The sequence below is a fragment of the Ascaphus truei genome, chromosome 12 (genome assembly GCF_040206685.1).
Source record: "Ascaphus truei isolate aAscTru1 chromosome 12, aAscTru1.hap1, whole genome shotgun sequence".
In the NCBI taxonomy this organism is placed as follows: Eukaryota; Metazoa; Chordata; class Amphibia; order Anura; family Ascaphidae; genus Ascaphus; species Ascaphus truei.
This window is the reverse complement of record NC_134494.1, coordinates 26676881-26698917: the sequence shown is the minus strand read 5'-3', so window position 1 is coordinate 26698917 and position 22037 is coordinate 26676881. Positions and strand designations below refer to the sequence as shown.

At 44.5% G+C, this 22037-nt stretch overlaps 1 protein-coding gene across 1 annotated transcript in view; it reads right to left on the bottom strand.

The window, feature by feature from the left end:
- Positions 1-6399: 6399 nt before the first annotated feature.
- Positions 6400-22037, bottom strand: part of CTR9 (CTR9 component of Paf1/RNA polymerase II complex) — a 28792-nt gene continuing 13154 nt past the window's right edge. Inside the window, exons 12-25 of the mRNA XM_075567103.1 lie at positions 21474-21657; positions 19790-19878; positions 18574-18759; positions 17472-17559; positions 16081-16229; positions 14854-14970; positions 14278-14423; positions 13304-13375; positions 13041-13176; positions 11905-12048; positions 10331-10482; positions 9593-9665; positions 8651-8766; positions 6400-7362 (exon numbers count right to left, since the gene is read on the bottom strand). Of these exons, the coding sequence (XP_075423218.1) occupies positions 6912-7362; positions 8651-8766; positions 9593-9665; positions 10331-10482; positions 11905-12048; positions 13041-13176; positions 13304-13375; positions 14278-14423; positions 14854-14970; positions 16081-16229; positions 17472-17559; positions 18574-18759; positions 19790-19878; positions 21474-21657 (2103 nt within the window). The 3' untranslated portion in view covers positions 6400-6911. The remainder of the gene's footprint in view (positions 7363-8650; positions 8767-9592; positions 9666-10330; positions 10483-11904; positions 12049-13040; positions 13177-13303; positions 13376-14277; positions 14424-14853; positions 14971-16080; positions 16230-17471; positions 17560-18573; positions 18760-19789; positions 19879-21473; positions 21658-22037) is intronic.

Genomic DNA, 22037 nt, shown 5'->3' with positions numbered 1-22037 from the left:
ATTCACCTGAAAGTGACCTCTCCCATATTAGCACCTCTCCCATATTGGCCCTTTCGTCAACCCAGACGCTTATCGGCTGAAACTACCTACAACCATGAAAACTCCATCTGTGTTTCACAGTTCACTCTTAAAACCCTTCAGACAAGATCCCCAATCTCCTATTCAGGACCTACCACCTCGTCCCTTCATGGTAGATGGCCAACAGGAGTTCGAGGTGCAGGCAATTCTCAACTCAAGAATATCAAGCGAACGGTTCTCTCAGGCTACAGAGGCCTAAATAAAATCACAGTAAAGAACCGATATCCGCTACCTCTCATTCCTGAACTCTTCGACCGCTTACGCAAGGCTACCATCTTCACCAAACTGGATCTTCGAGGAGCCTACAATTTGATCCGGATCAGAGAGGGTGATGAGTGGAAAACAGCCTTTAATACCCGTGACAGGCACTACGAGTATCTAGTTATGCCATTTGGCTTATGCAACGCACTGGCCGTATTTCAAAACTTCATCCACAATATTTTCCGGGATCTTTTGGACCAATTTCTCATGGTATATCTGGATGATAGCCTTATCTTTTCCAGTTCTTTGACCAAACATCGGTCACAGGTTAAATTGGTTCTCCAAAGACTTCGGGACAACTCCCTCTACACTAAGCTCAAGAAGTGTCAATTCGAACAGAAGAAGATTTCTTTCCTTGGGTACTTCATCTCTTCCCATGGGTTCGAGTTGGATCGATCGAAAGTATCGGCAGTGCTGGACTGGCCCTTAATGTTAGGTCTCAAACCGATACAACGATTTCTTGGAATTTTTCTAAGGTGGTTGCACCCATTATGGCTCTTACTAAGAAAGGGGCAAATCCTAAGATATGGCCTGCCATTTCTTCCGCACCTGTGCTTATCCATCCAGATTCTACGAAACCCTTTGTGTTTTGAAGTGGACGCATTCGATCTGGCAGCCGGAGCCGTTCTTTCTCAAAGGAAGGATTTTCATGGGAAACTCTTTTCTAAAAAAAATTCTACGGCGGAAAGGAACTATGATGTTGGAAATCGGGAACTTCTGGCTATGAAAATGGCTCATGAACAATGGAGACATTTGCTTGAGGGGACAACTTCTCTGATTTCAATCCATACAGACCACAAGACCCTCAAATACATTGAAGGGGCAAGGAGACTCGGGACGCGTCAGGTAAGGTGGGCTCTCTTCTTCACTCGGTTCAACTTTGTCATCTCTTATCATCCTGGATCCAAAAATACCAAAGCAGACGCTCTATCTCAACAATTCTCTCCTGACGGCTCAGAGGAGATAAAGCAGGGATCCATCATTCCACCTGCCAGATCATCACTGCCGTATCTTCATCACTTCTGCAACAGATTTTGCAAGCTCAGGCAGAGGATCCTAGATCAACGTCCACACGTTCGTCTAAATTATTTGTTCCTCCCCAATTCCGAAGTGAGGTGTTGCAATGGGGTCATAACTCCAAGACGGCTGGTCACCCGGGGGTTAGGAAGACTTGCGATTTCCTCGAACGAATCTTTTGGTGGCCTGAGCTCCGTACAGGAGTTTGTGGCAGCCTGAGTTATATGCGCTCAGACGAAGGTGCCAAGGACGTTACTGTAAGGAATCAGGGAACACGTCCTTTGCGACGTGTTCCCTCCTTACCTGTCTTATTTCAGACCTCCGCTCTGGCAACAGCGCGTGCGCAGCTCTTCTAGTGTGCCACGGAGCTTAGCTCCGCCCCCTCGGACGCACCGCACTTCTCTCACGAGCGGCTCGCACACGTGACAACATGCACGCTCCCCAGCTGCGTCTCTGCTCTGCCTCACTTGCTATTGGTTCCTGTTTCCAATAAATACCCTGCTCTCACTCCCAGTCATTGCTGAGCATAACCTCTTGTAGCCTTGAGCTTCCACATCCATTGTGCCTTGCTCCATGCCCTGTGCTTTCTTGCAGTTAACCCTTCGTGTACCGACCCGGCTTGTCCTTGGAATCTCTCTGGCTATTGACCCCGGCTTACCCTTGACTCTGCGGATCTCTCCAACCCAGACCACGGCTCTACGGACATCTACTATTCTGACCTCTCCAACCCCAGACCACGACTATACGGACTTCCACAATTCTGATCTCTCCAAACCCAGACCACGGCTAATGGACTTTGACTATTCTGAACTCTATACTCCAAGACTTCGGCAAGTATTGACTAACCCACTCTTTCCAACCCAGACCAGGCTACGTTTGACAATCTGCCTGCCAGGCATGCTTCCGCTGCTGTGGGTGCGTGGTTTACTACTTCCCCACCTCAGTACCAGGGTCCTGTCTTGCTCGTGGGCAGCGCAAGCGCTACAGTTACCATGTGGATTGCTCCAACCCTTACCTGTCCCCACCCGCCCATGGACCCACCTCTCCATGGATTTTAATGTGGAGCTGCCTCCCTCCAGGGGTATGACTACCATACTGGTAGTGGTAGACCGATTCACACGACAAGCCCATTTTGTTCCTCTCAGTAAGCTACCCACAGCATTTGAACTATCAGAGATCTTTATTAAAGAGATATTCCGCCTCCATGGAGTCCTGATGGATATAGTCTCGGATCGCGGATCCCAATTCGTCTCTAGATTTTGGAAGGCCTTTTACCAAAGAATTACCATTCCCAGTCCAATGGTCTCACAGAAAGGACCAATTAGTCCTTAGAGCAATTCCTCCGATGTTTTGTTTCTGAACTAAAGGACGACTGGGCTGATCTGCTCCTGTGGTCCGAGTTTTCCCGTAATTCCATGAAGCATGATTCAACTTCCGGATACCTTAAGAATACCCCTCCCATGTTCCATGTCTCCCTCCTCAAGCCATTCGTCCAGAGCACCTTCCCTCCTCCCTCCTAAACTGTTCTTGGTGGATGGTCAGGAAGATTTTGAAGTAAGCCAGATATTGGATTCCCGTAGATCCTGTGGCGGGCTACAGTACTTGGTCCATTGGAAGGGTTATGGACCCGAGGAAAATTCATGGATCAGGTCCAGGGATGTCCATACCTCCAACCTGGTCCAGGTGTTTCATCGAAAATTTCCTGCCAAACCGTCTTAGATCGCCCGGAGGTCTCTCTTCAAGAGGTGGGTACTGTAAGGATTCTGCTTGATCCGTGCCGGGTTTTAACTTCGGTTCAGGTTTTTTGTCTCTCCTGCCCTTTCTGCTCTGTGACCATTTTGGGTTCTGGCAGCCTGCTTTTATAAGGCTGCAGTTACCATAGGGAGTCGCCAAGCAAAGTTCTGTGTGTTTGCAGCTCCTGTCGGTCTTTGCAGTTACGCCGTATCCTCCTTGTTTTGAATTCCTGTTGCTGACCCTGGACCGTGACCTCGCTACCTTTCGCCTGGCCTGACCACCGCTTGCCTCCTTGACTTTGCACCTCTGTCGCCAGTCCTGACCCCTGCTTCCATACCAACTACGGATACTCTTACAGGACTATGTCCATGGGTTGTGGTCGGTTTATTTGTATGCCTACCTCAGCCCTGCGGGTCCACCTCCTGATTTGAGACGAGCACCATCACAGCAGTTAATCCAAAATTCGGCTGCTAGAATAATTTCACTTTCTCCCATAACCGTATCCACTCATCTCCTTAAATCCCTCTCCTGGCTTCCCATCAAATTACCTATAAAGTTCTCCTCACCTTCAAGGCTCTCCACTCATCTGCTTCTTCCTACATATCAGCTTCGATCTCTCGCTATGCCCCTGCTCATCTCCAGCACTCTGCACATAACTGTCTCCTTTCCACTCTTCACCTCTACAGCGCTCTCACCTTAAACCCTATTCCCTCGCTGCCTCTTACCTGTGGAACTCAATCACAATAAGTATACGCCAAGCACCTTCTCTCCCCACCTTTAAGAAAAAAACTTTAAAACCCACCTCTTAAATAAAGCAGCCCAATAACTTGGACTCATGGCTATTGTCCCACAGTCACTCCGGCCAAGCACTGCCATCCACTGCACTTATTCCCTCACCTGCTGTCTCTGTAAATCTCCCAACATACCACTTAGATTGTAAGCTCTCCAGGGCAGGGATTTCCTTTCCTATTGTCTGACTTTGTTGCGCTTATTGTATTATAATTCCCTGTATTGTCTTTGTAAAGTGCCGAGTACACTGTGGGCACTTTGCGATTTAAACACTGCACCATTATTCTGTTTCCCTTTTTTTTTTTTTTAAATGTTATTTCTATCTCAAGAGAAATTGTGCTCCTTTTGTCACTTTGCAATACAGGGATATACCAAATAAGGAAGGATGTTGATCCAGGGATAAATCTGATCGCCTTTATTGGAGTCAGGAAGTAATGTATTTATTCCCCATGTGAGACATCATTGGATCATGTTTCACTAGGGGTTTTTTTTTTTTTCCTTCATCTGGATCAATAAACTGTAAATACAAATATACAGTAGGATAAGTATCTGTCATCTAAATTTTACATAGGTTGAACTCGATGAACATGATTTAACCATATCTGCTATGTAACAGCAAAATAAAACCTGATCTCTTTCAATGGGATTGTTACTCTGATAAATAAGACAGCGGTGCGCAAAGTGGGGGGCGTGAGAGGTTGCTGGGGGAGCGCTGTGCTGCAGGGACCCCGCGCTCTTCCCCCAAGGCATTTAAATTAAATGCCGGGGGATCGCGCGAGGCCCCTGCAACTCTAAACTTACCTCGTCTCTGCCGGCGTCAGGACTCGTGTCCATGGCAACGCGGCATCACGTGACGTCACACGCGTCAAATGACATCGTGGGTCACGCGAGGTAAGGGGGTGGCAAACCACCAGAGGTGAAGAGGCAGAGGAGGCGCAGCAAAAAAAAGTTTGCGCGCCCCTGAAATAAGATTCTGTTTCTTGAACTTTTTGACCATAGTTTTGAAGCTGGGAGACTTTAGAATAGACCTCCATTGCATCTGCGTGACAATTTGTGGCCGAGACTGATGTGGCCACATCGATGGAGAACGTGTTCCAGTTTGACCAATTAAAGCATGTGTCTAGTGTAACCCCTCCTCTATTATTGCCATTCAGAATAGTTGATTAACAAGCTGATCTGGTCAAACAAACCTGAATGCTTAAAATCTTGGGCCAACATAACTTTTATAAGGACAGTCCCATATAGCAACCCCCCCAAAAGTATTGAATGGCCAATTAAAAAAAAAAATCCATTACCCTTAAATTGAAATGTAGATTGTTTCCCCCCCAGAAAATGTATATTATTTCTATTTTCTCCTAGACTTATGTCCTCTCTTCCCCATTGTCTGACAAGTGAGACCAATAACTAGTTTAGATAAAAACAAACAAAAAAAAAAGGTGGATTAAAATGTGCCTGTACATACAAGTGATTAAAGTCCCAACACGTCACAAATGAGGTGAAAACCCTTCAAAGCATTTGGTTATTATGGAAATGAAGTTTAAAATATTTAAAACACTGATTTGATTTTAAAAGTCAAATCTCTTTCATGCCATGATTTCACTTCGGTTCTAGAAGGGACGGCCACTTTAAAGTAGAAGTCTACATTGCAAGTAAAACAAAAAACAATTAAATATAGTTCCCTGTAAAAAAAATAAATAAGGCTTTTTAAATTATATTTGTAGTGCCACGGTCTGTTAAAAGAATTCCTCACCGGTATTGACACCTTTCCTAGACCGTAACCACTACAGATCATAATCACAAAGGAGATTCAAAATGGCCGAGTCTGCAAAGCATGTTACCACGGAAACAATGAAAAGCAAAATACTTGCACATCCAGGTCCGAAGAATCACTGCCCTTGCAGAAGAGAACATTGGCGTACAGAGCTATTGAAACCTCACAGGTTGTGTCATATGTCGCTATGGTAACATTCCAATTGCCATTGGATCTTAAAGCTGCAGTTCAAGCAATATCCTACATGTTTTTTTTTTTTTTTTAATAAATCAGTTCTGTACTATGAGAAAATACTTGTAGCATTTGAAAAAAAAATAAAAAAACCCCTTTTTAAAGACATGTTTAATGCATTCTAATGTAACAGGCATTTTTGTTCCTATAGCAACCATTTACAAAGTCACATTCCCTTCCCCTTCTGAAACAGCATCACCTTTTTGAGCCCTGCCCTCTCTCTAGCAGTGAACCAATTGAATCTAGTGCCTGCCTGGTCACATGATCTTCCCCACAGAACTTTGGCTGTCAGTGCAGCAGAAGAGGACCCAGGAGACATTTAGTGAACCCCCAGCCAAATCTTCAGCGATCGATTACAGGAGAACGGATCGATCAGCAACTTGGCTAATCACTTGGCAGTGTGCAGATTGTATTGATTCACATATTGAATTCCTTTCTTTTTTTAAATGACAGCTTGAATTGCACCTTTAAATTCAAAACTGCCTTTTGTGCCAGTAACTTAAATAATAGACAACAAATTGTAATGCAGCATTTATTAAATGATAGGCAGATCTTTTTACAGTCGCATACTTCTGACTTACACATACAGCAGCTGTTTTGTATGCATTTATTTTCATACAAGAACATAAAAATCAGAGGAAGGGGCCCATGCATTTCTAAATCATGTATGTAAATTAATCCATTTTGTATAGTACTAAACATTAAGCACTCCTCTTTTTGACTTTAGTACAGCTTATTTTAAACGCAGACACAAAAAAAAAATTTATAAGGGAAAATAGAAACGTTCAGCTTTGAATTGAAGTACACCCTCATCGCCATGTTCTGTTTGGAGCTCGATAGATGAAGCTGCAACAAGGTATTTAAGCTTTTCTTTTTTTTTTTACTAGGAAATAAAGGGTACTGCTAGAAAAATGTGGGTGTCTTACACGAGGCTGTGTCACAGCATTAAGTCTTATAAAATTCTGCACTTCTGTATATGGGTGAAAAATAAATATTTACAATAAGTAAAGATGTAACAGGTATTTCACATTTAATCACTATCGTCGGAGCCGCGGTCCGACCTCTCGTTATTAGATGCTTCTTGCTCCGATTCGTTCCCAGAGCCCCTGCGCGACCCCTCGTTCCCAGAGCCCCTGGGCGACCCCTCGTTCCCAGAGCCCCTGGGCGACCCCTCGTTCCCAGAACCCCTCTCTGATTCTCTATCTGACTCTGCGCTGCGCGAGGCAGCTCGGGACTCATTGTCTGAACCGCCGGAACGGCTTCTTCTGGACTGCACGGAACCGTTGTCGGAACCGGAATAGGACCTCTGCCTCTTCCTTGGCCAGGTGGTGTTGTTATCAGAATCACCATCGGACTGTCTGGATCTCCTGGGGCTTCCGCCCTCGCTGTCCGATTTGTTGACTTTGTCAGAATCGCTTTCAGACACGATTTGCTTCTGGGGTTTCTTTGCATTGTTATCGGAATCGCTGTGCCGGACGTTTCTGAGGATAGGAGGGACCACTATTAGAATAGATACTTACGTCTTACACTCCTGTCACATTATTTTTACTTTGGAGTATAAAACATTGTTACATGCAGAAGCGAAGATGAGGAAATCCCTAGTGTACAAAGGATATTTCTATTCAGAAAACGTGATGTGCTGAAAATATTGGAAGTGTAAAAGTCATACACCTTGATAAACCGCTCCTGTAACGCGAAACGCGTAGGTGGTGCTCATTTGTTTGTCCTTTAGTCTATGAGACGTCAATAAAAACTTTTTTAATGGTACCACCTCGTGATGTTTGCTTTTGTTAGTGCTCTGATTTTCACCATCATTTTTGGATAACATTGGAAGTGAGATTATAAATCGTGTCACATTTTGCGCAAAATTTAGAAAAAGCTGGTCACAAACGGCAATGAATACTTGCAAGATACCCCCGCATCAGCTAAGATATATTAGTATCGGTGGTGCTCTCTAGGTAGGCATATAGACAACAACACAAAAGAAAATGTAACCTGGTTTGGGCACGCAGCCAAAGAACTGGATGATTGATGAAGATAATTAAAATAAACTTTATTTGATATCCAATTAGAGATAAAATAATGGTGGTTAAAATGAGAATTAAACGCAAACTTGATCCTATATAAAAACACTATATTAAATGTTTAGGATCGTAAGTGATAAGTTGCTGAAGGGTAGATAGTTATCCTATCAACAACAAATGTGTGGATGTGCAAGTCCACAATAGAAAGGAGAATGTAAGAATCTCCTGCCCCAAAGTGAAGCCTCTTTGGGAGATTAAAGCGTTGGATATGCTTTAGGCCAGATCCATAGTGCCTTCGCCCGTGCGGAGGTGTGCGCGGCCATGACGTCCCCGCTTGAAGCGGGTGCTTTTTTTGGCAATGGTACGCGCGCCGTCGGTGGGCGTGTCTAGGGCGCGCGCCTGTGACGTAACGGAGCTGGTTCGCCCTCATTGGACGAACCGCTCACGTGACCAGCCTGTCGCGCCAAGAAATCAGTTTGAACTGATTACTTGCGCAATGCGCGCCCCCTCCCGCGCCCACACGGACGCAAACACTGCCTTAAGGCAGTCTGTTCGTCACGGTCTGCGGTACCATGGCCCAGCCTTAGAAGTTTTGAACCATCATCTCATCACCAATGAGAAAAGCTTTTTAACGCTTTTAGGAGGAATCATTAATGACCAGTATAGGGTCAGTCAACGTAAAGCAGAGAACAAGAAGACATTATATATATTGCCACAGTATAAATAGCTGAATCTTTAGCCTTACCCTTCATCGGCAATTTTGAGCTTATCTTCATCGGAGGAATCATCGCTGGAGGAAATAATGGCTTTAGATTTGATTTTTCCCCTCATGGAAGGTGGAATATGCTCATTTCTGGCCGGCTAAAAAAAATAAAATGGACAGCAAATGATTCACACCGATCTGGTTAAATTGACACCACAGTAAAGTTGCTAAAGGGCCGAAGGAGCAGCTCAGTGAGTAAAAGCGTCGACTGATAATGATACACTGAGTTTGAAGCAGGGGAGTCTGGTTCCCATCCCGATGTCAGCTCCTTGGGCAAGTCACTTTATCTCCCTGTGCGGCAAAATCCAATGTACCATGCTGCGTACCGCACACTATACTGTAATTGTGACACGCTTTGAGTCCCATTGGGAGAAAAGTGCTCTATGAAATAAATTAATGTTAATTCTTTAAGATGGGCTGGATACTGTATGGTCATGTGCCGGGGGACCGCGCAAGGCCTCTGTAACTCACCGTGGCTTCCAGCGACATGTCGTCATGGCAACGCAGCATCAAATGACGGTGTAGGGTCACGTGCCGTCATTTGACACTGGAGCCAAGGTGAGGGGGGTGGGGGGTGTGGGGCGCGAGTGGCAGCATGCAGGTGGGCACAACATCTGTTTTGAACCGAAAAATACGTTTGAATGCACACCTGCTTTAAAACACTGTTCTCCCTCTTGCCTCACCCTCCTAACAGGTATTATTACTATATTATTGCTCTGTATAGTGTCTCTGCAAATATCGTGAAGCCATTTGCTGCACCAGACCAACTTTTAAATAGTTAACGTCACCGATTATCCAAATGTTTGTGAAAAGCAATTGATACCCAGCACGGAACCCCAGGATCGCTGGACATTTGAAAGCAACAGTAATAGGCTACATTTCTTGTAAGTAACAAACTTCAACGGATAAAGAAAAAAACAGCACCTTCGCTCTCTTGTTAGGCAGACGCTTCTTAGCTCGGGGATCATCATCGTCCGACCCTCCGCCTTTTTGTGGTCTACACGCATACAGAAAGACAATTTGAAAACTTGCAGCAGCTTAGTATCTACAATGGAAGTGTCATTTGCAGCACTCTGCTTTACAGCCCCAGGGATACACGTGAGCAGTGGATAAGGTCACATTATCGCATGGCAGCGCTGTGCTGCTGAAACACATCCAAGAAGCCCGTATTAACTGCTGTATACGTGCCGCATACAGAACATTCCCAGAACTCGTCTGTTACTCTACACTGCACCGAATTGTAACCGTTTATCACCAGAAAAGGAAGAATAAATCTACCAAAGAAAGATAGCGTTTGTTCGCATCACACACAGTATATGAGATGTGTTTTAGTAACACATAGCCTCAGTGCAATTCTGGGGGTCATCCACTAAAGCGCTGGAACTCTCACTGGCCGGGATGTGGCGGTAACGGCCATTGACTTGAATGGCAATTGCTGCCAGATCAGGGCATGATACCACGCGTCAGAACGATGAATTCCAGCCGCCGAGTGATCGCAAATACACAGCTGAATAACTGGTCTCGTTTGAATCCAGTAACATATTGGCAAATAAAAGAACTTCCCCACCTTACTGTGCCATGCCCATAAAGAATAGAGAAATCAGGCTCACTATGCTAAATAACGGGGCGGTCAGGAAGTACTGAACATAACCCAAGTGTTACCTCCTCCTCTTTTTCTTTCTCTTGTCGCCATCGGCGTCATCTCCGCCTTCTTCGCTGCTACTAGCCTTCTTCCTCCTTCTCTTTCTGGGAGCCAGGTCCATATCAGAATCGTCATTTACAAACTCCTCAAATTCCCCTGATTTTTTGGATCTCTAAAAAAACAACACAAAAAAAGATAGAATTTCCAACAGCGCCGTGGACCAGTACCGAGGCGTCCACCGACGGGCTCCTGAAAAGTCTGAAGCCAGTCCAAGTTCTTCTCAAAGACCTCTTGGATAGATAGATTTTATATATAATATATAATATATATAATATAATATATATATATATTTAACATGCAAAAGCCCAGTTTGGCAAAAAGGACTGTGGGTGTATTGGAACCAGACTAAGGAGCACAGATACAGAATGATACACGGTGTGGAAATCTAAACGGCTGTGGCGCATGTCTCATTTACAGAACAATGAGAGAATTACCAGAGATGCTTTTTACCGGTGCATTCCAGTGAGCGGGGAGGGGGGTTGGAATTCATAGACGGCAAAGAAGCTAATGGCGTCAACATTCTAATCACTCACTCGCGCCAAGCAATGGGAGATGGAGAGCGACCATGGAGCCAATGTGGAGATTATTCTGTGCATGCTCTGCTTACAGCTAAATGAAACTTTAGGAATAGACTGCTCAAGACCAATAGTGAAGTGTAAGCGAGTCGGAGCTACACCCGGGGTGGGCAACTCCAGTCCTCAATGGACACCCAACAGGTCAGGTTTTCAGGATATCCCTGCTTCAGCACAGGTGGCTCAGTCTTCAACTGAGCCACTGATTGAACCACCGGTGCTGAGGCAGGGATATCCCAAAAGCCTGACCTGTTGGTGGCCCTGGAGGACTGGGAGTTGCCCAACCCTGTGCTACACAATATTAAATACAACACAGAAGGAATAGTCCCAAAGATACTCACCTCCCCCCTCCAGTTTTATTTGGTTTGAGTTATTAGCGTTAATATATATTTTAGGATATTATCTATTAAATGTTATGGTTTTAACTATGGCCATGAACACTTTTTATTACTGAATAAACGATTATGACTAGTGTGCACACACTAGTAAGGAATATTTTAGAGATACTTAGATTGTAAGCTCTTCAGGGCAGGGACTCCTTTTCCTATTGTTTTATGCCAGAAGCGCTTATTCCCACTATGCGTTATAATATTATGTCACGTGTATTGTAACGCGCTAGGTACATGGATGGTGATATATATATATATATATATATATCTATATATATATATATATATATATATCACCATCCATGTACCTAGCGCGTTACAGATATATATATATATATATATATAAGACATACATACATTTGTTTGACATACATACAAACATACATACCTTTGGGATTATCCCTTCCTACAGCAACCTAGCAGCGAATGGCAGTCTTGAACTAGCATTTGAAGCATTATTGGAGTTTAAAGAACAAGCCACCATGGGCAGTGAACAATAGCCTATCATACTTTCTAGTCATACACAACATCAATTTGCTTATCATCATCCAAACGCTTCCAGGAAATGCATACCCTTCCACCGCCTCCTCGCCTCTTCTCCTTTGGTCCGTCCATTCCTCCGGTGAACGACAGGAGGCCCTTTGTTTTCTCCACATATTGAGCTCTCTGTTCCAGAAGTTTCTTCTGCCCTTCGATTTCTCGGAGACGTTTCACTTCCTAAAAGAAAAAAAAATTACGTCTTTCCAGTTCTAGATGCCGGACAGACCATGGAAAAGGTTCTCTCTCTCTGTGCATTTGTGATATCGCCCCAGGTGCATATCCTATATTCCTTCAGTACAATCTGCCTTTGTTCGTGAGGACCACTTTTATGGCGGACACTTCAGTATTTTACCCTTTTGGAGAATTCTCAATGAAAATAATATTTTCTGCGCCCCATTGAAAATGGCCGACATGGAAATTACCAAGGAAGACTTAGTAACTCAGGCCAATTAACTGCAAGTCTGGAGTTTGTGTTTTTGCTGTTGGCTTGTGGACACCGTTTCAGGAGGCATTAAACAAATCTTTAACCGCCATTATATCATTTAATTATAGAGAACGTGTCGCATAGCGGTGTGCCTTCATTTTATTGCATCAACGACGTATATGTGCCTTTTGCTTCTCATGTAAATGACATGGCAAGGTCATCAGAGTACACTTCATGTATAGTTACATAGTAGATAGACATGCGTCCGTCAAGTTCACCCTATGCCAAATTTAGACGACAGATACTTTATCCTATATCCGTACTTACAGTATATTTATCTAGAGGAAGGCAAACAAAAACCCCAGTGAAATATCTTCCAATGATATCTCATAAGGGGAAAAATAAATTCCCTCCTGACTTCAATAATTGGCAATCAGATTACTCCCTGGGTCAACATCCTTCCCATGTTTACTTATTTGGTATATCCCTGTATACCTTTCCTTTCTAAAAGGATGTCCAACCTTTTTTTGGAACATATCTACTGTATCTGCCATCACAGTCTCCATGGGTAATGAATTCCACATTGTAACTGCCCTTACTGTAAAGAACCCTTTCCTTTGTTGCTGGTGAAGTCTCCTTTCCTCCAACCTTAAGAGATGACCCTGTGTTCTTTGTACTGCCCTTGGGATGAAGTTCTTTTAATAGCTCCTTGTAATATAATAATGATGGGGTCATTCACACAAACCTGTTCCTTGAGGAGTTTCTGGCGTAACAGCTCCTTCTCCTGTTCTTGCTTTGTCCGGATTTCCTTCTCCTCCTCGTCCTGCTTGCGTGCCCGTGCCACGTGGTACTGAGCCTGACTCAGCAGATCCGAGCATTGCCTGGAACGGTACAAGAAATGTAGAGATTCCATGGAAAGGAAGAACAAAAAAAACTACAACAGAGAAGCAGGGGAGACACAAGCGGAGCACGAGAAGCAGAACGAGAACGCACACAGGGAGAACTCACCTGGCTTCTGTAGCAGCCAAAGCCAAGTCGAACCTCATCTTGTCTCCTACTTTGCTCAAGTAACTGAAATACCTACAAATGAGATGGGTAATGTGTGTTTCAAGGTCAACGAGTGCTCCTTTTATGCTGAATTCACAATGTGAAAAATTAAATGGGGAAAAAAAGAAATAAAACCCCCACTACGTTTATCCAAAACAAAAATACGTCGCCTACCTGATGTTTTCATTACAATAACTTTTACGCTTTAGGAGTGTTATAGGTACTTTAGGAAAAATTAACATGGTGCAATGTCTGTAAAAATCTGCACAGCATCACGTACCCTGATTTGATGCATTTACTGCCCTCCCCCCGTCCACCCCCCTTTAAACGTGGAGCAGAAACCTACACCAGATTAACAATAAAAAAAGGAATCCCATTAAAATCAATAGGATTTTTTGCTTTGATAAAACTGGGTGCAGTTTTTTAGGTTCCATTTTTGTGCCGTCAGGAGACGGACACATATCCCCTTAGATTTTTGGAGAGGTTAGTATACAGTGCCGGGCACAGAGAGGAACAGCTCCAGGTATCTTTTTAGGTCCTTATGCATTTATACTCTGTTACTTTTGGGAAACTATTCGCCCCAAACAAGCGTGCATCTATTACAACTCTCATTCAATGTGCTCCGTGGGGTACAGCAGGTTTGGTCAGCTCTAGTCCGCATGCCCCTCCCTCCCCCAAGCAGGTCAGGTTTTCAGGATATCCCAGCTTCAGAACAGGTGACAATTAGTCCCAGCTTCAGCACAGGTGGCTCAATCAGGCCTCTGATTGAGCCACCTGTGCTGAAGCTGGGATATCCTGAAAACCAGACCTGTTTGGGGGCTTGAGGACTGGAGTTGAGCCCCCTGGTTAACAGCACAATTACAGCTGCACATGTCCCATTGCAAAAGTTGCTCTAATGATCCCATTTATGTGGCGACCAGGAGAAAATGTTTCACCTGTGGGCCAGTTCCAGCTCTTTCACAGCATTCAGTACTTCCTTCAGGTTGCTCTTTTCCTCTTTCAAGACAGAGGTCGCGAGACGCTGAAGCACTAAAGCCACGTTGAACATAAGGACAGTATCATTGGGTGCTACGTGCCTGGCCTGCGAGGGAAAATATTCTCACGTCATACATTTATTGCATATAGTGGTCGACGCCTTATATACATCGTGTACGAAACGTATCCAAGCATTTCCACTCTGTCTGCTTGCATGTGAATGTGCATATTATGCATGTACCCATCTGAAGTCATCCTTTCTATATGAACATGAAAGACAAGTAAGTCTCTTGAGACATAAACGCAACAAAATTGGCTCTCCAATTTCACCGTGTTGACCAACACGTGGAATATATACCCTTGAGAAATTTCTCGGGTTATCAGGGCACAAATTATATTTGCAATTGTGATAACTTGTTATTTTCCCTGTCACCCGATTTAATTATTGTATTATTCACAGGGTGATACACATTTGTTTAATTGTGCATGCCTACATGTTAAATATATCTTGAGACAAAGCAGAGATTGGTTATTACCTTAAGCAAAATCTGCTTACACTCCTGCAGCTTCCCACATTTGAAGAGAGCACGTGCCAAGTACAGGAGAACCTCAGTGTTCTGGTACTTGTAGAACTTTCGGAGGCAGTTTTCATACTGTACAGAAAGGAAAGTTATCGTGTATCAGTCACGTCAAGGAATTGCCAGTCTTGGGACAGTCGCCATGTGCCAACTTCCAACAGGAGGTAGAATCCATCCAGAGACTGACTACTTTATAGCTATTTCATCAGCATTTTGTGGACTTGTATGCACTTGGGAGTATCTGCCTTATTATTTTCAGAACTATTGCATATAAGGTAAATAAACGCCGGCACAGCACAAAAACAAAAATGCAATCATAGAGAAAATAGTACCAATGCCCTGGTTCAACACAGGTAGCAAATGTATTTGTTCTGCTGTAAATAATGGCCTCGGTGCTCAAGGAACAATTTATAAATGAGGCTTGTATAATACGTGAACAAAGCAGACTTAAACTTGATGTGAATCTATACTATATCATCACCAGCATCTCTTCCTAATCCTTTGACAACGTCCAGGAAAACAATATATGTATAGTTAGCTATGTTGTTTGTCAATATGTAAGATTGCTGAACTGATGTTATGAATTGTTATCCATGCTTGAATGGCCAATAGAGAATAAGGTGTGTGTGTGTGTGTGTGTATGTATGTGTGTGTGTGTGTGTGTGTGTGTGTGAGAGAGAGACAGCAATGCCTAAGGTTTCTGACTCTAGGTTTATAAAAATCGGCATCAGTCGTTTTTTTCGTTGTTTCCAAATGCCTCCAACTGGCCCTGGATTAAAAGAGAACCTTTTAAAAACCTTATAGACCCCTCCGATATAATGTTTATAGTTTTTTCCTCCACTTCACGGCTTAATTGCTGGAACCACTATAAAAAGTTGAAGACTATGAAGGCTGCTTCTCTCAGGGTGCGTTCCCAGCTTTTTCCAAAGAACTCAACCTGATTAACCATAAGTCAATCAAATCGAGCTTTCATGTATTAGATGGCAACTAACACGAGCCGAAGCAGTGATAACTTGCCATGTATGCTTAATATTATAGCATGGTATGAAAAAAGTGTCAATACACATTGCAGAACGCAATTTTCTTAATACAAGGTTTGTATAACACAATTATTGTGTTGATTAGTATAGGATGAATTTTGTCCGGTTAAGAACCCCCACCCTCTCCGCCCAATAATAACATTACCATCTGAACAGCGCTGATGTACTGTTTCTGCTCCACGTAGATATGGGCCAGGTTCAACCAAACGTCACTGATATCAGCAGTTGCTTCTCGGACTTGGGCAAACACGTCACGTGCTTCTCTGACGTACCCTTTGTGCGCCAACACCGCCCCTTTACATGAAGTAAAAAAAAAAAGAAAAGAATAACGATAAGCGGTTCAGGATTTCTTTACTTGCACATGTGCCTGACTGGCTGCACCCGGTGTGTTAACGGCCTGATGAGGAAGGACAGAAGAGCAGGCCTGCACTCGAATAAATGATATAGTCTGTTACAAATGCGGAAATCACATCTAGCGCGGTCTTGTACGATGGAATTTTTCCAGATGAGGGACCAGATGTTGCGTATAGAAATGAACACAATCCCAGCAAGCTCTAACACCAGATATATATATATATATATATATACAGTGTTCGACAAACCTATACATTTGCTCGCCCCGGGCCGAGTGGATTTAACCCCCGGGCGAGTAAATATTGGCCCAAGCAGCACACGTTTGGTACTAGGTGGCGAGTAGATTTTTTTTGTGTGGCGAGTAGATTTTTTGGTTATTTATATATATATATATATATATATATATATATATATATATATATATATATATATATAGCCGTGATGTCATCCCGTGTGTCTTCCTATTGCCCGGGTGTAACCAGGACCTTTAAAATGCAGAGATACCGGCATCCCCAATAAAGGTAAGTATCAGCTCCAGAGACCCCCTGCTTCAAGCCTATTTTTTTTTTTTTTTTTTTTTAATAAATACATGTCGCTTGACTGCTCCTTTAAGCAAACGGGCACTTGGCAATGAACAGTTAACAACCCCACGCCTTTGTCCTGCTTTCCCCAACGCCGTGAGCTAGCCATCTTCATATGTAATAGTTATCAAAACTGATTTAGCACGAAGACCTAATGCAACTTTAATTGTGCTTCAAGTCACTAGACTGCAATCAGCCTGGCAACAGCTTGCTTTTAAAAGAAGGATAAACATACAGAATTTGTGCATGTTAAATGCTATTTAATAGATCCAAAAGTAGAAAGGCCTGCGGCCGCTCGGGAATTGAAGAACAGAGGTGCTTTTATTGAGGTTTCACATTTCTCCTATGCGTTTCGTTCCCAGCTTCAAGCCCTGACGACAGGGCTCGAAACGCGTAGGAGAAATATATAACCTCAATAAAGGCATTTCTATTCAATTCTACGTTTGAATCTGTTACAATACGGGATCTACTGCAGGATTCGACCTCCGACAGTATTTGGCGCACCGCCGTTATTCGTTCCGGTACAGCGAGTACTAGGAGTGCTAAGCAAATCTTTCTCTTCATGCAATACATAGACACAGGGCGTTAGCAATGTCATTACCTATGCCATTTGCGGCATACAGGTTCTTAGAGTCGTTCCTCAGTACTTGCTTGTAGATGGCCAGGGCTCTGTCTTGGTGACGCTTTTCCTGCAGGGAAACAAAGCGCCTTAGCATACCTGATGGATCCACATTGCTTCGTGTGCGTTACATCAGTGAGATGTGTAATAGGGCAGGCATAAGCTACAGGGCTCCATGTTAAAATGGATGCGAAGTAAAGAGTGACTCACTGTGCCTGCTCAGTTGCATGTCATTACCCAGAATCCCTGGCTGCAGTGGAAGCACCGTATGCGAAGAGATAATGGAGAAAGACAGGGATGCAGACCTGTCTGAGACATGCAAATGCACCGCCGGGGGTATTTGTATGTACTGTACGCTGGAGGGTTTGTCACTTTCTTTTTTTACCCACCATAACTTGTTTAATGTCCGATTAGTCAGATGCAAAATATTTAGAAGTGGTGCACGCCGACTGTAAGCTGGATTCAGAAATAAGCGTGATACCAACAACCTTCACACAATCTTTAACCCCGAGTGGTTATTAGGGTGTGAAAATACTACGTTGCTAAAGATTCCTCACTAGCAGTGCTGTCAGTAAATGGAAAATAAACCTAGATGGAAACACAGGGTTGACCAGTTTACCCTAAATAAGCACCTTGAAATTTCAACTGGTCCAGAACTATTCCTTTAAATCAGAAATAATGACATCCCCTCGCTCAGCCCATGTCGTTGCGTCGTAAATAAGAGTTTAACAGCACAAATTGGAGAAAAACAGGATCTTTCTCTACTGATTCATGTATTAATCTAAACCCAATGACTTGCTCCTTAGCATGTTTTCTATGGTACATAGTTTTCTATGGTACACTGCACAACAACACTTGGGAAAGCCTCACCCCCCTCTTCCTCCCCTTCCCCCCGAGAGGGCTAACAAAGTATTCTGAAGGTTTCTTTTGAACATATTAAATCCACTTGAATGAACGCTATAGTAAAACTCCATGCTCACTGGGGTCAGTCGGGAAATTTAGAGCTGAAGCATGTTCTCCGTTTGTTGATCCCTGGAGCCTCCTATGAACATAGAAGAGGAAACTATTGCCAAGTGAAAGGTACCTTCTCCCTGTCCCGGGTGGGCTGGTGGAGAGTTTGCAGCCACACGTTGCCCAGCGCCAGCATAGAATAGGTGTCGTTTTGGGTGGACGGCTGCTTCAAAATGCGCTCAAACTTCTTCTGCCCGGGTCCCCATTCTTGTTTTGCCAAATGAAGGTTACCAATCAAGGACCAGGCATCGGGGTGATCCTGAAACACAGCACAATGCCAGCTTTCAACTGCGGGGCGGCGTTTCGATAGCCTGATGGCAGTGATCACAACCCTCTAAATTAATGGTTCCCAACACCAGTCCTCAAGTACCCCCAACAGGTTAGGTTTTAAGGATATCCCTGCTTCAGCACAGCTGGCTCACTTATATTGACTGAACCACCTGTGCCAATGCCAGGCATAGCTTTAAAACCTGACCTGTTTTGGGGTTCCTAAGGCGCAATCAGGGAGCTTTTTTTTTTAAATTTTTTTTACATTTAACATTTTTAACACCGGATTGAAGCTGAACCCCATTAATATCAGCTCCAGGGACCCGCTGCTTCAAGACACACTTACCGCCAAAGGGGGTGACGGTATCTCTCGGCTTTTTAAAGCCCCGCATCACACGGGCCAATAGGAAGCCGCACCGAATGACATCACAGCCTCCTATTGGCCCTCAAGGCGTGGAGCTTTGAAAAATCGGCCACATTGTGAACAAACCTACCCAACCAGAGTGGCTAGCAGCACCACAGATAGGTTTGTGTCTCTGGAAGCGCAGGGGGTCCCTGGAGCTGAAATTAACAGGGTTCGGCTATGGAGACCACCCTGCTTCAATCCGGTGTAAAAATAATAACGTGTGTGCGTGTGCGCCGGTCACGCGCATTTTAAGTGAAGCTTCTTTGTCCTTTGTCACTGTTTTGCCACAGAAATTGTATTTGTGATGGTGATGTTTTTAATTAAAAACCAAAAACACAATTTCAGTGCCAAAACACAAAGAAGTTGGACTTATAACGCATTTTAGCTATTTGCACTTCTATATTTATAGTAACTGTGAATTCCGTGTGCGCGCGTGCGTGTGTGTGCCAGCGTGAGCATGCGCGCCAGTGTGCGCGCCAGTGTCGGTGCGTGTGTGGTCTCCGTGTCCTGCTGCTGGCGCGCCAGCCACGGCTCCTGATGCCGCTTTAGGGACTGAAGATGAGAACCACTGCGCTAAAGAAAGACACATTTTGAGATATCCACGATTATCTCTCACCTGATTAATCTGAAGAGCTTCTTTAAACCAATCGGAGGCCTCGTAGAAATTCCCTTTGTCTCTTGCCATGGCTCCTAGACGCAAATAGCCTGAAAAAGGACCCGACACGAAAAACATAAAGAGGCAAACTCTCTGGGACATGTCGCTGCCGCTGTCCTGAAAATCAATGCCGAGTATCCTTAGATCCCTGAACGCCCCTCCACATTAAATGATTAGTATTTGTATGGCGCCAATGTATTCTGCAGAATAGTACAACGACGACAGTCATTGGTTCAATGGCTTACACCAGGAGTGGCCAACTCCAGTCCTCAAGAGGCCACCAACAGGTCAGGGTTTAAGGCTATCCCTGCTTCAGCACAGGGGGCTCAATGGAAGAGTGATGTTGGCGGCCCTTGAGGACTAGAGTTGGCCACCACTGTACTAACACTATGAGAACTAAAATCATACAGGCTTCTGGGGAGTGGAGGGAGAGAAGAGGGGATATTGCTGCTTCTATAGAAATTAGTGGTGTACCGAATACCCGGATCCCGGCATTACCCGGCACATTTCCAGCTACCTGGACATTACCCGGAACCGGCGTCGGGTAATGTCAGGGCAGCTGGAAATAATCTTTAATACTTACCTTTCCAAAGGCATCTAGGATCAGCAGCAGCAGTCCTGTGACGGTGGCAGCATCGGAGGTGTCTTCAGCCGGCGGGGGAGCTGCAGCAATCACTTCCACAGCACCGGAGCAGGTAAGCAGTGTCTGTGTGAGCCGCCGGGGAACCACGTGACGGGAGCAGGAGACGGAGCGTTCCTATTGGACAGGCGGCTGTCCATGTGATTCCTGCAGCTCCCCCGCCGGCTGAAGACACCTCCGATGCTGCCACCGTCACAGGACTGCTGATCCTAGATGTCGTCGCCACCCTGCAGGTAAGTGCCAAACCAGGTAACCAGGTACCCGACCGGGTAGAACCTTTAATTTTGGCCGGGTACCCGTTACCCGTGTTTTTTTAAATTGAGGACCCCGGTCCAACACTAATAGACATGTGTTAAAAAGTACCAAGAGCCTGTGACAAGAATCTGCAATTATGACTTTTCCAGCTCAATTTCCTCCATACATACTTGAAGATACCTCTCCTCTAATTCCTACGTGTAGTTACTCTCAGACATATCCGAAAAGGTCTTTTAAAAGCATAGAAATAAGGACACAGGAAAGTGGGTCACATCGTTATTATCGCCCCTCACATCTTTGCATGATATAAAGTATTAAAGAAGCAAGTGTTGCAGTGTTCCCAGAGGCACACTTCGTCCGAGTTGCAAGCTGCAACAATAGACAATTGTTACCTTGGGTAAAATAAGGTTACATTGTATTTGAGGCATTGCGCAGACCGAAGGATTGATTCAGTGTCGGCCATTACATGAACCCAGGGAGCAGGCTATTTCGCTGACCGATCACAGGAGAACGGATCTATCGGCAGCATAGGTAATTAGTTTTTCATTAAAAGGTAATCAAAGGCTGCATATAACAAAAGGTGCCTCGGAGTACTGCTGCTTTTAATAATAGGCTGAGTAAAAGGCTGGAGTACGCGGTGTATGTGATGTCAGTAAGAGGGCCGCCCCTGCACCTGTGCTGTTAATCTGAACGAACGCGAAGGATCCAGTTCACAAGAGCAGAACGCGGAGCGACGCCAGAGGGACTCACAATCAACGTAGTTGGGATGCTCTCGCAAAATGTTCTTGTAGAGCTTCTCGGACTCGTGGAAATCACACAGAGCCTCGTACAGCCTGGCCAGGTTATAGGTAGTGGTGACCGAGATGGCGTTGTAGTAATGCTCATCGTGTTCAGCTTCTGCCTTGGCCCGGTCCAGCGAAGCCAAGAAATACTTCTACAAAAAATCAACAACAGAACCGGAGTGTCTCACTCAAACATGCAATCAAGTTTCAGGTATTGAAAGAAGCCGGGGGGGGGGGGGGGAATATATGGTACATGCGACACTATATAGTGATCCGGGGTACCTCACCAAACCTCAAGGCATCAAAGCCCCTGCCTTTAACAAAACATAGACCTCAAATGTAGGCATTGAATGTAGACGGTGAAAGAGAGGCCTGCAATGTATTGCAGAGCACCACAGAACTGTCACCATTGGCAAATGGCCCAGCCCAATAGATTGCCAGCTCTCCGGGGCAGAGATTTCCTTTCCTATTGTCTGATTTTGCTTGTTGCGCTTATTGCATTATAATTACCTGTAATGCATTGTCTCTGTTG